Here is a 21,622-nt window from a genome sequence, read left to right as displayed (position 1 = left end):
TAGGAATGATGTCTGGCTGCCTGGAGGAAGTATTCGGAGCCCTTCTTTGTGAACGATGAAATAATGTTTGTCCATCACCAACCTCCTATTCTTCCCAGATCGCTCAGAGATGAGCGGTCTCTCTGCTCTAAGATTAATTTCCCCAAATGAGAGGGAAGTAAAGTCAAAGCTAGCTTTTGTCTTTTGGAATGTCAGTGATAATGGAGTAAACTTAGCAGAGAAGAGTAATGAATACAAATATAAAAACACAAACTGACCCATAGATGTGCTGATAAAGACAGTCTGATATTGCACTGCCTGGTTGAGAATAAGTTTGATCCCCATTCAACCTCCTTGTCCTTGCCCCAGCCCTGGCCTCTCCCCTCTGCCCTGAGTGGAGTCTCTGCTCTCTCCCACACAGTTGTGGACATGGATGGAAGACCTTCAGAAGGAGATGCTGGAGGATGTTTGTGCAGACTCAGTGGATGCTGTCCAGGAACTGATCAAGCAGTTCCAGCAGCAGCAGACCGCTACTCTGGACGCCACACTCAACGTCATCAAGGAAGGCGAAGACCTTATCCAGCAGCTCAGGTCAGCGCCTCCCTCCCTGGGGGAGCCCAGCGAGGCCAGGTCAGCATGGGCAGTGCTTTCCAGTGGGAAATGCCTCGGACTAGATGCGAGATAAGTCATGTCCCAGTCTTGGCTCAGTTATAGCCAATTATGTGGTCTCGTGTGAGCTTTAGTTTCTCCATCTGCCAGATATAAAAATGCCTGCATATGCATCATGAGTTAGAGTAAAATATTAAACAGAAAAGTTCCAGTGTTCCAAAGTGTAATTTATTGTTTAAGATGTTATTCAACAACCAATAAGTAACATAAATACAACAAGTAAATTAGCAACAATCAAAAGAATGAAATAACATCTTTGTTAAGAACAATGGCATATTTGGTCATGTGGAGAAATAGCCATTAAGAAATATAATGTTATTTGGCTGATCTTAGGCTGAACTCTTAACTCCAGTGATCCAGTCAGCAAAATATGGCCCAGAATGGTTGGCTTTCACCCCAGAAGAATGTAGAGCATATGTGTCTTACTCTGCTCTCCATTACCCACTTGTGACCTTTCTGCTATCCTTTACTGCCCAGAAAATAAAGCTTCTTTGTCAACCTAAGCAAACTTAACTAGAAAGAAAAAAAAAAATCCTGTCTAAAATCTTATATTCATTTAGACTCATCCACACCATTGCCTCCTTTCTCTGTCATCAATATCTAGTTTCCTGTCCCTGTCAAGGGCACTGGTTTCTCAGATAAACTGTCAGGAACCTTCAGCAACTAGCCCTGCTCCCAGGTGCTGTATAAATAGGATTTGATGGTGCTAATGATGTCTGCCTGCAGGGACGTGTTCCTATCCCAAAATCACTGAGTGCTGGGACCATTGCCAGCTCTGGAGACAAATAATCTCCTCAAGTCCCAGGCCAACACTGGGGCCTGAGGGAATTACTTCAATTGGAGAGGGCTCCCCTCCCCATATCAGTTGTCTAATTAAATAAGCAATGAGAATTTACCTTTGACAGAAAGGTAAATTTCTCTTGGAAATTAATCATTTGTATTCCAAACATGCTCATGAGATGTTCTGAGTCCTCCTGTTGCATACTAACAAGATAGTTTCTTCCCTTCTTCCCCCACTTCGTTTTTATGAATATATACTACGTTGTAATTTTGTCTGCCTACCTAGGAAACTCCACTGTTATTTACTTCTGAAGAAAATTCCATATAGTGGGCAATCATTTATCCCCTCTGGGCCTCAGCTGCTTCATCTATGTAATTAAGGGGTTCAGTCTAGGAACTCTGTCAGCTCTGGAATTTTGTGACAGCTTTGTGTTTTCTCTACATGTACTTTTCCCAAGCTTGGCTGACTGTGTGTCTGTCAAGGAGGCTGTGGGTGTTGGGTCTACAGAGATACCACTTGAACTTAACAACTGCCAACTTTGCACACAGCCTAAGGGCTGGAGGCTACTCAGTAATGATGAAGGCCAAGATGTGGCTGATACCTGTTCTAGAAGTTTGTTCATGGATTTTAGAAAGGACCATAGGTGTGTGATCAAGAACTGCTGCTAACCATTCATTACTCCTCTGAGCTAACTCTAGTCCAGCTTCTGCTCCCCAATCTCCAGCCCCTGCCCGGATATTAAGACCAAAGGAAAAAAAAGAAAGGAGTAAATGATGCCTAGGGCATTGTCAGGATGCCACATACACACCAGAGCACACATCTTCTCTAGCTTTCCATGGCTTTTCTCACACTCACCTCTGTAGTACCTGAGATGGTTTTTACATCATTTCTATGATTACTAGTGAGTGTGGCACTGCCATACTCACTTCTGGAACTGTGAGGGAAATATGGAGAGTCAGAAAGAGCAATCATGTCCTTCCTGAAGCAGAGTTCTCAACCAATGCATAATGCAGAGCATGAAGTTATCTCATATGTTCTTTTCATGATGGGGGGTGTCATGCAATGGTGAGATTTTATGCCCAGATAGGCCAGGGTGAGAGGTAGAAATTGGGAGAGTTTCTGAACAAACTGAGCTTATGCTCCTTTCAGAATAGTGTGAGCTCAGCCACCATTACTCCAGAGACAAACAGGCCAAAAGGACTAGATGTCAGAAAGCCTACTGATCGGAAAATAATGGATCTTCCTCCTGTCTTCTGACTTCTTAAATTGTATGAGAAACTAATATAATGAATGTGCCCATTTTTTACATGTTTTAGGGCTCTAACTTACTCAAGCCCCCTCTGAAAACTAAAATTCTTTACCTCCATCATTTTCCTACTATAGTCATCTCTTTGGAGGTCTTCACCACCTCCTTACTCCTCTGTGCAGGTCAATATGTTTATCTCTTGGTTCCCTCTACAGTGTGTTGCCTCCCCCTGCTACTTTTATATAGACTCTGTGCTCAGAAAGCACACCCTTGCCATCTACTTGGCTGGGGCCACCTTTTTATTCTGATGCCCAAATCAGAACTGATCCTCCTTGAATCCTTTGTGCTCTAGCCTCTATCTCAGTTGGCCCTGTGCCCCCATCAGCAATTGACTCTTCACTTGTGTCCTTTCTGGATTAATAGTCACTCACATAGTACTTTCCTGCTCAGAGAAATTTCACATGAACTGCCTACTGAAGAGCAAACTGTGAAGTGAACAGGGCAGCAATTATCAAGTGCACTTTACAGGAGGCAGCTGGTACTCAGGGAGGTGGCTTCCTAAGCCACCAGCCCATGTCTATCAGAGCAGGGTCATAATCTAGGTTTGCAGCCTTCAGATCCCACACTTTCCTAAGTGCAGTTAGAAACCTGTTTAATAATGCCAGCCCATAACTTAAGGATGGCATTATAAAGTGGATGAATAATTTTGGCGGCCATGATCTCTTTTTAACAACATTCCTGAGAGGTAAAACTAGGAAGAGGTTTTTGTCTTCCCCATATGCCTTTAATTTGTGTACTTATATGGTGTGGTATGCCTATATGTGTATATGTATTACAACTATATATATTAGAAAAAAATATATATATGTTTGCATGGAACTCATTGCATTTCTTTAATATATTATGCTTTGTAGAACCCTTCCCATATGTTATTTCATTTGATCCCTTTCACAATTCTCTCTGAAGAAAAGGAGAGCAGGCAGTCTCAGAGCTACAATACTGTGAACCCCAATGAGGAGATGTGTATCTTTGGTTGGCCTACTGGCAGTTTGTGCCAGACCGGCAGGTGTTTGATCCATGTTTGTCGATTGAATGACTCATCCAAGTCCCATCCACTTTGCTCAGATGAGGAAGGCACTCTGTCCTCTATCACTTCTAACATGGCAAGGCCTCTGTTTTTTTCCTCCCGCTCTGCCACAGGGACTCCGCTGTGTCCAACAACAAGACACCCCACAGTAGCTCCATCAGCCACATCGAGTCGGTCCTGCAGCAGCTCGATGATGCCCAGGTACAGATGGAGGAGCTGTTCCATGAGCGGAAGATCAAGCTGGACATCTTCCTGCAGCTGCGCATCTTTGAGCAGTATACCATTGAGGTGAGGTGGGAGGGGATGAGGAATGGTGGGAAGTAGAGGGACTTTGAGTCAGGGAGAATGCTGGAGAGGACTGCAGAGCATATGGCCTGAGACTGGGACAAGAGTCTGGGGCAGTAGCCTGAGGGAATCAGAGGGGATTATACATCAAAGATAGATTTTTGATATCAACAAATTCATATTCCGCCATGTTCTATTCCTTCTGGTCCTTCTTACCCCCATTGCCAAACAGAGCCCCTCTCTTTTGCTTTGTCGGCAGATTACTTCCTTGAGCAGGGTTTCGTTGGTATGCTTTGAGCTCTGCAATTTGGTTCCTGAAATACCATGGAGGTAGAGGATTCTACAGTTTCATGAAGAAGTTGGTGTTAGCATTAGGTGGGCTCCTCTACTGATGTCTACACATCAGGGATTAGATGAAATCACACAGCAGTGAGCAAATCAGAAGCTGCAGAGAGGAGGAACTGTACCCTCAGTTTGTTTGCTTATTTAGAAAGTAAGTGTGTTTCTAAAGTCACTTGGTGGTTCATCTCACAGACTCCATGGTTCTTTTTTGGAAGGTCAGAATAAAATATTTATGTTCTCTTTGTGGTACCTATTAATAATATCTACCCCCTCATAATAGCTACTTTATATTTTCCACTTTGAAACAGTAACTGAAAACAGGCCAGTTGGATTCCTGGGGTGTGAAGAGTATCCAGCATCTAAGGGACTTTGTCTTTCTCAGAAGTGACAAAGTGTTAAATTAAAGGCACTATATACTCTTTACTCCAGGTTGGTATAGGATGAGGGGGAAAAAATTCTCTAGCCATCATTTATTAAAGTTTTTTTTTGCATTCTAATTATCTCCTTGGAGTTGTGGCTTCTGGGTTGTTGGGACTGATCTACCCAAGAATATCTGTGGAAACTTCTGTGAAACTGGATTGGAAGCAAAATGATTTTTGTATGTAATATTGAAAGCTCCACTATCCCAATTACAATTCTATACTGGACCAGAAAACTGTCCTGGTAATAGATGTCCTTTTTTTCAACCATGTGTCCAAAAATGTTTGTATTGAGATTTTGAAACATAAAAGAAAAGCAGTTCTAATAGTAGTCCTCTTCCTATCCCTTACTCTCTTATAATCTTTTTCATATAAACACATACTACCCCAGACTACCTAGAAAACCACTGTAAGTTCTTGTTCAGAGATTCATGTTCTAAAAGGTGCTTTCTGGACAGTTTCTGGAACAGAGGAATAGGTGAGTCTTTAAATCTAGATCTTAATTATCCTTCCAACTTATTCTATAACTTTAGGTCAATTTTTTTTATTCTTTTCATTTATAATTTACTTTCAATCTGTACTCAAAAGGTCTTCAAGTGGCAAGTGATATTAAGCTACATTGAAAGAAAAATTAAATGCCAGTGGAAAATTAGAAACGTTGGCATGTAGAGAAGAGTGAGTGCACTGAACTTCATAAAGGTGGGGCAACAAAGGTCATAGAGATAGGAAAGGGGGTGTGAGTACTTATTCACTAGTAATTGGGAGTGAGACTCACAAAAATAGAGGCTTGTAGTGGTTTAGGCCCCAGTACCCCACAGTCCTTCCTCAGCTCTGTGTCGCCCAATGAAAGTGACTGCATGCCTGGGGAATTTATGTTAGCAGGTGTGGTGATTTTGCTGCTGAAGTCTTTATTTACTCTCCTGTCATTCCAGACCCATTTCAAAAAATGCCTAAGTGGAAGGAAATAATCTGAGGGTTTCGATGATTGAGTTTTATTTGATTAGGTGGATGTGATTTTGGGGTCAGTGTTGCCAGTTTCCTTCTAGAATGGGTCACTTAGCTGCACCCCTGACGTTAGCTAGAGACATCACTGCAGTGTATTTGCCTGCACTTATTCAGGGAAAATTCATTTTCAGTCTTGAAAAACAACCCAAAGCATATGCAAAAACACCGTTAAAGAATAGTTGAGTGTAAATCAAATTGGCTCCTATTTAAATGTTGCAGTAGAGGAGCTTGACACTTAAATTGTAGGATTGCATTCTTCATACTTTGTATATATAAAAATTCCCCCTCCTGTTATGAGTACTGGACAAGAACTTGGACAGCTTGATGTGCAGTTCAGCAAAAGTAGAAAAATAGTGTGATGATTGAATAAAATGAGGGAGATGGAAATTTGTTGGAAATGGAAATTTGTTTCTGTACCCTCTTGTTTAGGCAGTGAAATCCAGGTCTTAGAAGGGGTCTTGTTCCCCATACTGGGTGTGATCCAAAACTTGGGAATATATTGTGTTTCATCTTAGAGGAAATTCTGCCAAACCTATGGAAAAGTTCTGTTTCAAGTCAGATTGGCAGAAGTTTTTTTTGAGGATGGTGAGATTGTTTCAAATACCAGCCAGTGTTTCACTGTGGGGACAAGAAAGCAAATTTCCAGAGAAGATCAGTGTGAAACTGGGGGTGGCTTCCTTAATAAGAGACAAGTTGGATCTGATATAAGCCAGGATAGGGCCTGTTATTGCAAGATCTACAGTTGTGGTCTCCTTCCCGAAAGGAAGGCATTTAATGGGCATACTCAGAATTCTTGGGGATTACTGAAAACCCGAGCAGGCCTCTCCCCTGACATCTGGGGAATCTAAGTGTGAATACTTAGTCCTATCACTTATGACTAAGATGGGATAATTAACTCAAAAATTAGATAATTCATGAGTTACTGCACCATTTTCCTTTATTCAAAATAATGGTATATGTGGCTACCACCTAGGATGAGGTCATAGGACACCCCCACGAAGAGTGAAGCTTGTCCCAAATGTTTAAACCAGGACTGCATTCCGGACATACCTTGTTAGACTCCATGAAGATTAGACAAAGTGACCCAAACTGGAACATGATGTTCTATAAAGTTTTGGGAGAATTTTTTCCTGTGGGCTCAGCGTCCCTCCATGAAAGACATTATACATGAAGTGGTTATGATAGATGAGACACTTCACCAAAGGTGAATAATATTTATTTTCTGGTAATAAGAATATGGGTGATTTTTTTTGTTTGTTTTTGATGCTTCCATGCATTTCAACTTTTCTACATTTAAAATGACCAGAAAGAAATTAAAAGTATTTTTAGAAATGAGAATAGGTCAGTGGTCTTCAGACTCTTGGTTGGACAACCTTTTGATATTTTTGAACTTGCAATCCCCTATATGTATATGTATATTAGTTTATAAATTAGATGTTATACTATTATTGAAAAATGATATCAAAACTCAGTATGCCCTTAGGTAGTTCAGCTTTTTCATTAGAAGTTGTGGTTCCATATTTCAAATAGTCTTCTCTGTAATTTCCAATTATTTTTTTGGCCTGGTTTCTTGACAGATCTGATTAGATTGTCATTATTTCTTTGCCCCATAGTGTGGCTGACAAAATATTCCAAGTTCTCATGATTTCATGATTAGTACTATCATCAAAATACAGTTTATTTGCAGGAAGGTTGTTATGGCCTGTATCTTTTTGTGAAGGTAAGATTAATTAAACCTAGATAATAGGTAAATTCACTTAATTAGGGACAAGAAAAGAGCAATAATATGAAATTTTCTGGAAGCAACTGAACAAATAAGGCATAGTCAGCCCCTCTACATTGTGACACACCCATCTTCCCAGAGGCATCCTGTCCTCCCACACCATCTGCCATGTGTCTGGAGTGAGACTAGAGTGAAAGTCTAGGGGAACTGCATTTACTTTTTTATTTATTTTATAAAACATGTGTATATATAACATATACACATATGCATATTTATTTAGAGAGAATGTTTCTCTCTGTTACCAATGGATAATCTTGGGCATCCCCCTATTAGAAAGTACTAGAAATAACTCTAGGAAAGTTTCTCTGTACAACTTTATGAAAAATTAACCACAGTTAGGGACTTTTCTTTCAAATCTTTGACTATACTTACAATCAAAGTTTGCTTAATGTGCCTGAAAATTAATCTGAGTAATTAACCAGAGTCAAGAATGGAATTGTCAACTATGCTTATATGGGGTTCACCTTAAAACAAGTTAGGGCTGAGGCTGAAAAAAAGTGGGCTTCAGGGAGGAAAATTTCACCTAGAAAAGAAAAAGCTGAATATAGCTTATTGGTGGTGTCAACTCTTTGACTGGTTATATGTGTAGGTTTTTAGCATTTTATATTTGAAAGTTATCACCTAATCATTTTTTCATCTGATAGAAACTCAAATCATATTTGCTGAGTACCTACTGCATTCAGAAAACTATACTGGGTGTTGAGGATACAAACAATCTCTGCCATTAGGGTCTAGTTGGGGAAAAATACAGAAACATAGATACTGTACTGTGTGCCATTTCTATGACAGAGAGAGGCTCATGGTTTGATGTGAACCCCAAGGTAGGAACATCTAGTTCAGACAAATCTCATCTCTCCAATGAGAGTATACCTGCAGGACAGGTAAAAGTTGCTAGTGGCCAAAATTTGGCAGGACAGGTAAAAGTTGCTAGCGGCCAAAATTTGGCATCCCTAGAGAATGCCATCCAGCCTGATATCGCCAGAATCCAAAAAGTGGCAGTTGGGAGCTTGAAGAGGGGAAGAAGAAGATTTTAGGATTTCATTATTATGTTAAACCAAAATCTGTACTCTCTTCCCTTTAATCTTAGTTTTCTTCTCTAGAAAAACAGGACAAATCTCTTCTCTTTTTTATCTGGCAGCCTTAAAAATATTTGAAATGGGTTATCATAGCCTCTTGTCCTTTCTCTGAAAAGTGTTGAGATTATGTAAGTTATTTCTGTCATCCCCCTTGACTCTAAAAAATTTGCTGATTGTTTCTCTTTATTGTCAGCCCTTCTGAGTGGTATATATCATACTAATTTATTTACCTCCTTCTTGGTTTCCACATAGCTTATATTCCTAGCCTTTCTCTGTTGAAGGAAATCTAGTTAAATGGCTGGCTTACATATGCACACCTTGAGTGTGGGTCATGTCACACTGGCCCTCTGCCATGCAGCCCAACAGGTCAGACCCTTGCTTATGCAATCACTTCATCACCAGCCTTGCTAAGTTTGTACCCCCATCTTAAAAGCCTTGGTTTTTTCAAGTTAAGTATTTCTAATACATAACTCTTTTTAAATTTAAATGAAAGCTTTCAATATGCTTCCCCTCTTAAATTTTACCTTTTTTGTTTTAGCACAGAACTTTAGCCTATCGAAGTAAATTCAATTTATTTGCTTTCAACATGTGGCTGTTTGAAATATTGGCCCGATAGGCCAGAGCCCTGCTGTGCTTCACTGGGAGTTTTTGGGGTAACAACCATCGTCTGCAGTCATTCTAAAGACTATAATCATTTAAGTGTCAAATCATCTAATTTCATAACCTTTTCCCATAGAGACTGTGAGCAACTCTGAAAAGTCTTTCTGTTCTCCATATTTGTAACATGCCTCAAATCCACCTACGTAGTAACTATATTAAGAAAGAAAATGTGATCTTTCTGAGTTCAATGTTGTGGATTCCTCCAGGGAGCACATGTTCTAAGTGTACCCCCAGATGGTTTGAGAAGAAAGTGCAGAATAAATACAATAAAGTAAAGCAAAGCCCATATAAAATATTTGATAGTCTTTTCCAGACTTTTGCCAAATTAATTTTAGGATCTTTTGTAGTTTTCTCTTAACATCTTCCTTCCTTTATTTATTATTTCCTTGCATAGTTGTTAATTTTTATACAGTATTCTATTTCTCCCCACAGGTGTAATCCCCATAAATCTCCCATAACCACCTCACCCATGAACCATCACCACAGTCCCTTGTGCTACCACCTTCCCTCAAAAAAATAAAAGAATTGTTCATAGAACTTTAGTATTCTGGCAGGTTACCTATTTTTAGTGAATTGTCAAATATCCTTGATGGGAATTTCCCAAACATTCTGTTATGGGGTGAATATGAGCTGTAGACCTGAAGTCAGGTTACATTATCAAGGTTGGAATACTCTGTTTCCCATTTCTGCTAAGGTGCTGATGGTGAAGTAGAAGGAAGTGGATGTAAGTCCCGACCCCTAGCTAGTTAGCTTATATGATAGGAAAAACATTCTGACCCTCAAGTATTGATAAGTGCTAGAATGCATGAGCAGTATGTTGAAGGAACTCTTCAACGAAGGGGAGAATTTTTGAAAACAGAGTAAAGTAATAGAAGTCTTAAGTTAGTTCAGAGACAAAGATATGGACAAAATAAATATGGACACTCAAGAGCCCCTCAAGATCAATCATGAATATTTTGAAGATCTCAGAGTCAGCATGCTGATAATGAAAAAAACAAATGGTTATAACAATTATTCTATTACCCAAACTGTCCAATGGGAGTAGACGTTAGATAGCTGAACATTATAACTCATCAATCACAGCATTCTATAATATGTTCTTACATTATTTTGCCAAAGATTTAAAACAACTGAGTGAATTTCTTTACTGCCAAGTCTTTCTCCTTTTCCATAAAATTCTTGTGATATCCCAAAGGTCTTTGTGTAGCTACACAAATAAATGTTTTAACTATTTAAATTGATTATATGTATTTCTAAAATAGAGGGAAATGCTATACTTTTAAAATATTCTGCTTTAGAATTCACCTATTTCATAATTTTATCAATTAATTGAGAAGTACATTACACAATTAGAGTAAATGACTGTGGTAGCTAGTTTATTTTAGTTTTACAGTGATAATGTATATCACTATACAAACCCATTCTAGATAAAATAGCTCTTCCCATGCAACAAGAATGTCTCTAACCGCAATATATCTTTCCCTATCACCCAGCACTTGTAGGTCAGTGGAGAATATTTAGCTTTCACTTTTTTTCATCTTTATAAAAATAATGACATCATAAAACAGAAATATGATCATTTTGCTGGTTGATAACCCATTTTAGAGCATCTAACCACAGTGAAACGCCCTGAACCCTTTCTCCTTGCTGTTAGTTGGAGTGGAATTGGACTTTGCTATATGTAAACATATGATATATATACATATATATGTGTGTATAAACACGCACATCATTTGCTGAGAAGCAGTGTAGTGTACTCATGCAGTATGCAGTGTTTTGAGCTGCCTAGACTTAAAACCTGCTACATTAATTTTATGAATTGTGTGACCTTAGGCAAGTTAATTACTTGGTTTCCTCATCTGAGAAATCAGAATGAGAATAATAATTCCTAAGTGATAGGGTTATTAAGGGTTTAATGAGTTAACACATAGAACATATTTAGTAAAGCTTCTGGCTCTTAATAAACACTTAATACTTAGTAATCAGCATTGTTACTATTATTATTCACAGTGCATTTCATATGTGTTTGCTTCCAGATTTTAAGTAGACATCCCATCTCATTCTCCCCCATTGTTGCTCTGTGAATTCATCACCATGTCATACAGGGGAACCTTGAGAAATCCTGCAGCTGCTGTGAGAAGCAAAGGCATTTTCTCTTGCCATACACAAATCCTGCCCACACAGAGGGCATGCACACTTATCTCTACTGCAGCTTTTGCCTGGCTTGTCACCCCCCAATAACAGATTACAGATGTGTCTCCTGTTCATGACAAAATTCCCTAGGGACCATTGAATTCCAGATAGGATAATGTTACCTTTATGCTGAGTAATCTGGCAGATTCAATTAAACAAAAATGTCCTACTGGGGAAACCTGTGTATTTCCTTGCAAGAGTAAATTATTCTTGGCATTTATATAAGGACACACACACAGTTTATTGATCTGTTCAAAGAACACATGATTAATTTAGAATGTTTGTGTAAATTGAAGAAAAGGTTTTTCTAAATAAGAAAACAGGAGAAAGGCTAAATAGATACTTCTCTGCACTAAGAAGAATAAACAGGACACTAAGCACCCCCCTTCTCACTAGCTCCACATCCCACCTCCCAGAATTAGTTCTTGGATCATGCTTATTGATATAACATCTTAAGTAAGAGCACTGGGCTTTGTAATTGAATGCTCAGCTCTGCCACCACCATCTCAGTCCTTGAGGAGGATGATTTAATTTCTCTGTGCCTTTGTTTCCTCTTAGAATTGCTGTAAGTATTAAATAAAAGAATGTTAGTGAAATCTTCAACACACTATTCCATAGTAAATGCACAGTAGAGGATAAACTATGTTCTTATGCCATTATATCATCTTCATCATGATCATCAGCATCTGAAAATGATCTGAAGAAAAGGACCACATGGTGACATTTCCAACTTTGCAGGTGATAATGAAGAACTAAATTGATGGGTGTAGACCATGGGAAGTGAGAAGAAAATGGCAGGTACCTTCAATTTAGGCAGGTTTGAACTAAACCATTTGGTCAAGAGAAGCTGAAGTTTCCTTTACACATACATTCTGAGGAAGACCCAGAAAATAGGAAGAGCCAATGGAGAGAGCTCCCTAAAAACCCAAAGCCTAAGCTGGATGCTAAATCAAGTTCCTTGGGTCAGTTTTTGGCAGCACAATGCCAGATTCAGTGAATCTCATCTGGCAGGAAAGTATTTGGGCTTCATTTTGTAGTGAGTCATCCCATTTCCCACTGCCTCTTGTCCTCCTAAATGTTCAGCTCCTGGGCTGATTCCCCTTATGGTGTGGCTTAGAGTAGACAATTGTTGGAATAGAAATACTGCCAATGCATCTCTCAAATAGATCATTGTATCCTAATATTAATTAATTCAGGAAAATGAGGGAGATAAAGGCCACTGGAGCCAAGACAGGAACTGAATGGACAAGGAGCTGAGATGGAGCTAATTGAGTGGATTGAGAAAACAAAATAGCTTGATTGAAAGCTGAATGCCATTTTAGTACCTTGTGTTCCATCTTTTATTCATTTGTTTCAGGCCCTGGTTTGTTTTTTTTTGTTTGTTTGTTTGTTTGTTTGTTTGTTTTTGTGGGACCCTCGCCGGCAGCCCGAGAACTAACCGGCACTGCAGAGGCTGCAGGCAGCCTCACAGCCCAGCGCTCAACTGCTGCGCCACCAGGGAAGGCCCCAGGCCCTGGTTTTTGTCCTGAACAAATTCTTCTAGGTTTCTTTTCCAAAAAATTTAGATCACCAAATTAATAACTTTTTACAGTGTTGTCTTTTTATGGCAAGCAACCACATTCCCCATGTTATAAGATAAGCCAGAATAAAAACCATCTCTGTCTGAGGGTGGTCCTGAAGCGTGTCATGCCAGAGGGTTTACTTAGAAGGGTGGTAAAGATTTGAGCAGACTAGAAGGAGGGACAAGAGTATTTTGGGGCTCTTGCCCACGCTGAAGAGGGCAGAGCTAACTCTCAGCGTCAGTGAGCAAACAGATTGACTGGTTCAGGTAACAGAAGAGCATGTGATGATGCCAGACAACTCTATTTGTTCATTAACAGCAGGTAAGCTTCAAGTTTGGAAGCAAAATTTTCTTTAAAAATAGCTGTGTGTTAGCCTTGCACCCCAGAAGGAAGGGAGAGGAGAAACCCAATGAAAGAACATTCCTTGAGGAAACAAAAATTTCAGGAAATAAAATAATTTAAACTCCAGCAAATATCAGAATTACACAAATCAGACTATTTCAAGCTCTTGGCACTAGTGCTTGGGAGGATGGGAAGAGAGTAGACAGAGAGAACAAAGAGCATGTAGATCCAGGAAGGCCGCCTTAGATGTGCTGTTGAGTAGCTCTTGGTATTTCTATTCCTCAGCTTCTTAACAGACTTGGGCCCTTCAGCTTGATGGTGCCAGGTGGTAAGGATGGAGGAGGTAGGGAAGCGGGAAGAAAAGAATATAGAAACACCAAATACAGAATTTTGGACATATTTCACTTTTGCTTTGAATTCATACTCCCAAGATACCAGACCTCTGAGTCTCACTCTTCCAAATAAATCACCTCAATTTTACTCTCTCCTCCTCACCAGGACCCAAAGCTTTTTGCTCTCCACTACGTAGATTCCAGACATTGGGACCTCTGGGATCTTCCTACAATAAACAGACCTTTTGTAGAAACTCAGTGTGATGAAAACAAAGCTAAAGCTAAAATTGAATAAGACAGGCTCTTCCTTTCATGCTTATTGTCTAATTTTTATTTTAATTTCCCTTCATTTGTAGGTAGGAAAATGAAGTAAAATTTTTGTTTGGGCAATTTTCAAAATATCTGATAAAGGGTTTATATCCAGAATATAGTAAGAACACTTACAAGTCCATAATCAAAAGATAATTACTCTTGTTTTTGATATGGGCAAAAGATTTGAAAAGACACTTTTGAAAGTAGAGACAAATGTCCAAAACCATATGAAAAGGTACTAACGAACATTAGTCATCAGGAAATTAAAACCTAAAACATAAGCTAACACTTCACACCCACTAGCATAGCTAAAATTAAATAGACTGGTGATACCAAATGATGGTGAAGATGTGGAGTACCTGGAACTTTCATACATTCCACTGGAGGTGTTAAATACACACCTACCCCATGACCCTCCAATTGCACTACTAGGTAATTATCAAGAGAAACAAAAGCCGGTGTCCACAGAAAGATTTGTATAAGAACTTTCACATTTGCTCTATTCATAACCAAACACTGGAAAACAACCCAAAGTTCATCCACAGTACAATGGATAAACAATTGTGGTATTTATTGAAATGCAACTTAGCAGTAGCAAGCAATATACACAACATGAATGAACCTTAAGTACAGCACATGGTACACAAGAAACAGAAGAGTACATACTGTATGGTTTTGTTCATAAGAACCCCCAGAATGGGTAAAACCACATCTGTAATGATAGGAATCAGGCTGGTGTGGGGGTGGAGGTCAGGGGCAACTGGCTGGAAAATGACACAAGTGGACTCTCTAGGGTGATGGAAAAGGTCTATATTTTAATTTTAGTGGTGATTACATCACTGCACAAAATTGTCAAAGCTCATGGAACTGAATGCTTAAAATAATACTTTATTTGTATGTAAATTATGCTTTTTTTAAAAAAGATTTATTTATACATACAAGAATTGGAGTACAGGCCAGAGGTGTGGGGGCGGTGAGAGGATTCGCCAGAGACAGAGTGAGGAGCAGAACAGGCAAACTGACTGAAACACACTGCTGAAGGGAGTAGCGGGCGAGCCAGGGGAGGTCTGCTGCGCCATGTGGGTAGCTCCCTGGCCAGGGATCAAATTCATGCTGCAGTGGCTGAGGCTAGCTTCATAGGTTGCGTCTTAACCACTTGCGCCAGCAGGGAGGCCCTGCTTCTATTTTTTTAATACAGGAAGAAAAGATATTTATAGCTCTAGACTATAAAAACTATGAAGACCTATTCATCCTATAAATTATCACTTATAAGTTATAAATTCTCTCTCAGTCTCAGCTTAACTCCCTTTTCTAGATACAGAATGTAGAACTTTTCAAAGATAGAATACAACAAAAACCTCTTTTGCCTGCCAACCTCTTGGTTCCCAGACCCCCAGGAACTCCCAACAATAAGAAGATGCTAGTCCTACTGAGTTCATTGGATTCCTTAGTTGACCTGGAAATGTGTGGGGGCAGGGGCAGGAACCTGGGACAGTGAAAGTGATGTTTTTACAGTTCCCCACCTCCACTTCAAAGAGAGCAATACACTTTCACTAAGGAAAGGTCTAACTATTGGACTATAAATAGAATCCTGTGCCCCAGACAGCAGCCTCTCTTGCAGTGTGCTTGCCTTCCCCATTCCAGTTTATATGGCCTCAGCTTGGGACCTGGCAGTGCCACCTCCCACCTGCTGTGACTGGTAACCTGGAAGGTAATGCCCTTGTCAGCTGAATTGAGTCCCAGCAGAATGAAAACCAGTACCCTGGGGCCCTGGGATAGGTGCTTGTCAGCCTGGCTTGTATTGTTATTATGTGATTGTTATTATTGAGCCTTTCCTTTCCCCACCTTGAGAAAGAGGTTGCCAGTCCCTATTCTGGTGCATTCACAGACTGCCTGGGAAGTCACATGAGTAAAGTAGCAGAAAAATAACCAACTAGCAAATTCATATTAGGTAAAGTCTCCATTCATTACATGCTTGAGTCTTCATAGAATCATTTTATGGTGCTTTATCTTTCTATAAAGTATAATCGACTTGGACTTTTAGAGGTGTGCTTTACATCTATGCCTGTTTAGTCACCATTTGCGGTGTCTGCCTTTATGGTAAAAGGTGAGAATCTTGTACAACAGAACCCAGGAACTAGATGCGTCCTTTGGGTTCAATGAACAAATGGATTATGTAACTTCAGATCATTCACCAGCTTCTCCAGTCCTCAGTTTTTTTTTTTTTAAAGAGTTTGTAAGACTTAATATTTAAATTTTTAGAGGAATAGTTGTGGCACAGTGTAGTGAATCTTTGTAGTAAATAGAAGACCTGAACCCCGTGTGCAGGTCTGCTTCTCTTCAGGAGGGGGAAGTCTGGGCAAACGATTCCATGTGTCTGAGCATCAATTTCTTCTGTAAGATCAACCTGGAGATTGCTACCCTGCCCACCTCTCTGGGTCCTTGTGAGGATCAAATGGGAGAAACTGCAATTCATCAAGCATTTGCTGCTTTTTCTTTGCTGTTGCTACAGACATTAAAACCCACAGAGAACACTTTTAAGGGCATGTGTATGTGAGCTCAAGGCAGAATTGTCCAAACATTGTCTAGGGATCAAAGAGATGGAAAGCAGAAATTGATCCAAGGGTCAATTAGTTAATAAGTCTTGCAACTGGTGACTTTGCCCAGCAGCCTCCTGGACCAGTGAGTCTGTACTGATGGTCATTCCCACACAGGTGACAGCAGAGCTCGATGCCTGGAATGAGGATCTGCTCCGGCAGATGAATGACTTCAACACGGAGGACCTGACACTGGCAGAGCAGCGGCTGCAGCGCCACACGGAGAGGAAGCTAGCCATGAACAACATGACCTTTGAGGTCATCCAGCAAGGCCAGGATCTGCACCAATACATCATGGAGGTCCAGGCCTCAGGTGAGTGACCTGGTTCTCCTGGTGAGAGATGATGAAAAAACGAATACTAGTGTGATTCGACAAGAACTTCCACTCTGTTCATTTTATTTCTATAGCTACAAGGAACAGATTTTGGCCACCATTTTAAAGAAGAAATTGAAGCAGTAAAGCTGCAGTAACTTGTCTGAGCCTGTCCAGTAGGGTCTGGTAGATGAGATTAGGGCCAGAGTCTTTTGGTGCTGCAGAGAGAATGGAAAAAAACAATAATGGAAATGAGCACAGGTTCAAAAATATGGTGGCCTAGAAAAGCAAACGAAGTGGTTTGCTCCAAAAGCAGACAGCTGTCCTTGTGAAATGCATTCAGATGTGCACCTGTCCCTGATCCCATCCCTCCTCCCTGTACACAGTAGTCCCCGGCCTTGTCCTCCACCTCCAGGAGAGGCTCCTTGTCTCCAGTTCACGCCTCTCCGAGTCCTCAGTATTTTATCACTGGCCTGTGTGTGAGTGTAAGAAGGATTGATTAAATTTATAGCAAGGGGCCTCCCCGGTGGCGCAGCGGTTGAGCGCTGGGTTGCGAAGCTGCCCGCGGCCTCTGCGGCGCCGGTTCGATCCCCGGCTGCTCCCCGGCCACCGGAGGAGGGTCCCACATGGCGAGCAGACCTCTCCTGCCGCCCGCTGCTCCCCTCAGCAGTGTACTTCGGTCCTTCTGCCTGCTCTGCTCCCCGCTCTGGCTCTGGTGAATTCTCTCACCCTCCCGTGCTTCTGACTGTACCCAGTGCATGTGTAAACAAAAACAAACAAACAAATAAATAATAAATAAATAAAAACATGCCTCTATAAAAAAAAAAAATAAATAAATAAATAAATTTATAGCAAGGATGCATATTTTTATAAGTTCTCAAAAATGGAAAAAACAAACATGGTTGTTACCATAATTGACATCTTTTATTGCTCAGGATAAAAATGTAACAAATGTGTGAGCCCATATTGTATACCTGCCATTCTCCAAAACGGGCTTTGCTGTTAGAACTGGAGAAAGCCAGACTTCTCTCTCCTGTCGTCCAGCTAGTGCAGGTAAAAGAAGTCACTCATAAGCACACATGCTAGTGGACTGCTTGAACCCAGGTCTCCACACCCAAAGCCACCCCCTTGCTCTCCTCCCTGGGGCCTCATCTGCTCAGGTTGCTGGCCTCTAGGAGGAGGCAGACAGGGGCTCAGACCAGCAACACTTTAAAGCACTGTTGATCCATGTCCCTCTTGATCATGAAGGGTTTTTATAATCATGAGATTCTTGAGCAGATACGAGCAATCACATTTGACCCTAGGGTGCTGTATTTTTTAATGATGAAAGTAAATACCAACATTCAAAGGAACTCGGAAATTATAATCAGAGGAAAGAAAACCTAGTACATTCTAATCAATTTGGTCAGCATAATCTTTCCTTAAATTTACATTTGTACTATGAACACAACAGCTGCAACTGCCTATGAGACCTCATTTATAGAGTGTACAGCTCCAGGAAGGACCATTCACATTGCAAGTCTGTCTGGGAAGTAGGTTTTTTGGTTTGTGTATTTTTTTTGGTACTTGAAAATTTATTTTATTTTTTTGCATTTTTTTTATTTTAACATTTATCATTTTAAAATTTTTTTTAAATATTTGCTTCCTCCCACCCTCTCAGATTGAGTCCCCATAGAATCTCCTTCCCCAAGGCACCCGTGCACCATCACCACAGTCCCCTGTGTTCCTCCCTCCCTCCCTCCCTCTGACTGGGAAGTGTTTTAGTAATGAGAATGCCCTGGCTCCACTCCCTGCTATTCTGATTTAATTATATCTGAATGGGACTTGGGCATCTGCACAAAGGTCCTCAGGTGACTCCACTGTGCAGCCAAGGTTGAGAACTGCTGCTTTTCATCATGATGATTACATCACAGCATCTGATACCATGGAAAGCTTTAAGACAGTGACTCCCAAATGTGATCCCTATTCAGCAGAAATGTGAGTTCACAAGCCATCCTTAGTACTTGCCACATCAGAAGCTCTTGGTCGGGGCTCCAACGATAGGCGTTTCAACAAGTCCTCCAGGTGCTTTTAATGCACACTAACCTGGGACCACTAACCTCGGAGCTGCTCCGAGTGAGGGCCCTGGACAAGCAGCACTCTGAGAGCTGATTAGAAATGAAGAATCCCATACCTTACTCCAGACTTACGAAATCTGAATCTACTTTTAGCAAAATCTCCAGGTAAATCATATGCCCTTTATTGTGTTTCAGAAGTCCTTTCAGAAGGACTTGGCCACAGCCAGTCCTTTTTCAAGGCTTATTAGGGAAGTGGGGAGCTATCCTTTCTCCATGGTTGGGAACCTTATTTGGACTCAGGGTTTTACCCTGAGTTTTCCTCAGGATGGTCACAATAGTCAGCTACCCAACTATGACTGGGAACTAGGCGAGAACGCACAGTACCCAGGAGAGAGGCTGCGACAGAGAAACCCTTCAGGGATGGTCATCCCGCATCCCTCAGTATCGATGTGTCTAGCAGGAGAGCTTTGTCTGCCTGGAAACTTCAGGCATTTAAGACCAGGGTCCTGGCATGACCTGGACAAGCCCACTTCAGTCGCAAGAGTCAGGTATCCATGGTAACAAAAAGACTGTAGGGATCTGGCAGTCTCTAAAGACTGGGGGCTGGCTGTGCTTGGCGGCCACCTTAACCATGAGGGCTGAGTGGGTGAAAACACCCCAGGCAGATGGGCTGCCCACCCCCACAGTATCCTGTTCTAGAAACAAGCTTTAACAAGAGAGGCTTCATTGGCCTCTCCAACCCTTTGCTGGGACTGGCTGTTCCCAAGTTCCTACCATAGCTAGCTGTTAGTCTGGCATAGCCCCTGAGGCTTTGAAGGGAATAAATCCAGGGGTTTAAGGAAGGCCCACTTCATCTTCTGCTGGATGCTTAGTCCTGCAGAGGAGGCCTCTATCTTACCTCTTGCTTGGCGAAGGGAGAACTGAATCACACCAGATCTGGGAGGTGGGGGTGGATCCAGCCTGGGCCTTGCCCCAGGTATAGGGGGACTGCAGGATTTCAAGACCCTGGACTAAGACAATAAATGACTTGGGCATTTACAATGTATATCTACATTTGAACTAAAGGTAAACTCTTATTATAGAAAAAGGACAATTAGCAAAATTAAGAATCTGGTTGGTATTTAGCCCTCTGTGCTAAATTAAGGGTATAGGTTGGAGAGGAAGACTGCCTGGGTTAGCACAACAGCCACACCTCTTACTACCTGCATGTCCTTGAGCATGTTGTAAGGGCAGGAATGGACACAGTGCAGGTTTTCTGATCCCATGCAGACCATAAGATTATCTGCCCCCCCCCAAGCTCCCAAACAGCAGCACTCAAAGCACTTAACCCCCCCCCCCACCCCAGACAGAGGGAATTAGGAACTCCTGCTGTCTCTCCTGCCTTCTCTCTTCCCCAAACTACCCAATGCTTCAGCAGGAAGTTTCCATGGAGAGTCTCCTCTGTTTTTACATTTATGGAGTAGGGGAGACTCTCCTCTCCTCCCCAGTTAAAGTGTTCTGCGCATGTGGGAGAGGTTTCCACAACTTCAGGCCTAAGTGGCCGGGGAACAGGTGTCCATTTGGTCTCAGGTGCTCTAGTCAAAGCTCTTAGCAGACACCCCAGGGACAGCCCCTGGGAATAGATAGTAAAGTGCCTGCACACCTGTAGGCATCTGTAAAGCAACCAACCCATTCCGAGCAGGTTTATGAACGGTTCTAGCAGCCACATGCTCTTCGCCGTGGTTTGTAGTTGCTGCACTCCTCCGTACACTCCACTCCTCCACCCTTAACACCGCACTACCACCACACCGCACTCTGCTGCACCACCCTTATAAATCAGTCTCTTAGCTCAGGTGTACCCACTTCAGGTGCCCGCCATCAGGCATGCACCCAGGATCACAGGGCTCCCTCATCTATCCTGATGGCGGAAGGGCAGAAAAGCCTGATACCTTTTACCTACCCTACACATGTCATCTGACCTCTCTGAACCTTGCCTTCCTCTAGAAAATGGTGATCATAGCAATACGTATGGTCGCTGTGAGACTGCAGTGGAGTAATTCATGGAGCATGGTCGAGGTTGATAAAGCTTGATAGCTATTACATATTATGCTAGTATTCTAGTACTTACTGCATTCTGGGGTTATCTGTGACCTTGTGTCTTCTCCAGCAACATGAGATCAGGAGATGCTTCCTTTTCTTTACATGTCCAGCATCTGGCAGAGTGGTTCATCTTGCACATCTCCAAGTTCTTAATGGTAATGTTTGCTGAATTAATCAAGAATGAACATCAGTGTGGGTAGATGTAAAGTCAGGAATGGACCAGTGCAGGTTTTCTATGATCCAGCAGACTGGGTAAAGGAGGAGTAAGAGTCCTCAGTGGTTTTTGCAGGCTTTTACTGGGATTTATCTGGTACACAGCAGGCAGGGATGCTGGGGGGCCAGGAGGCTGGCAGGCCTCCCAGCCCCCAGTAAGTCTTCACTCCATCTGGGCTCTCTGGCCTTCTCTGCTTCTTTCTCGGCTTCTCTTTCAGCTTCTCCTGCTGGTGTCCCCGTGACGCCACCCTTAAAAGCCCAGTCTCAGCCCAGGTGAATCCCATCTACGT

General features: G+C 41.6%; 1 protein-coding gene across 1 annotated transcript in view; it reads left to right on the top strand.

Moving 5' to 3' along the window:
* The window catches only part of LOC119257450 (kalirin), a 476,694-nt gene that overhangs the window by 347,742 nt on the left and 107,330 nt on the right, over positions 1-21,622 (top strand). Inside the window, exons 13-15 of the mRNA XM_054701110.1 lie at positions 401-570; positions 3,876-4,050; positions 16,788-16,983. Of these exons, the coding sequence (XP_054557085.1) occupies positions 401-570; positions 3,876-4,050; positions 16,788-16,983 (541 nt within the window). The remainder of the gene's footprint in view (positions 1-400; positions 571-3,875; positions 4,051-16,787; positions 16,984-21,622) is intronic.

The sequence above is a fragment of the Talpa occidentalis genome, unplaced genomic scaffold (assembly GCF_014898055.3).
Source record: "Talpa occidentalis isolate TD23 unplaced genomic scaffold, MPIMG_talOcc4v2.1 talOcc4.4, whole genome shotgun sequence".
NCBI lineage: Eukaryota > Metazoa > Chordata > Mammalia > Eulipotyphla > Talpidae > Talpa > Talpa occidentalis.
This window is presented reverse-complemented; position numbering and strand designations above follow the sequence as displayed.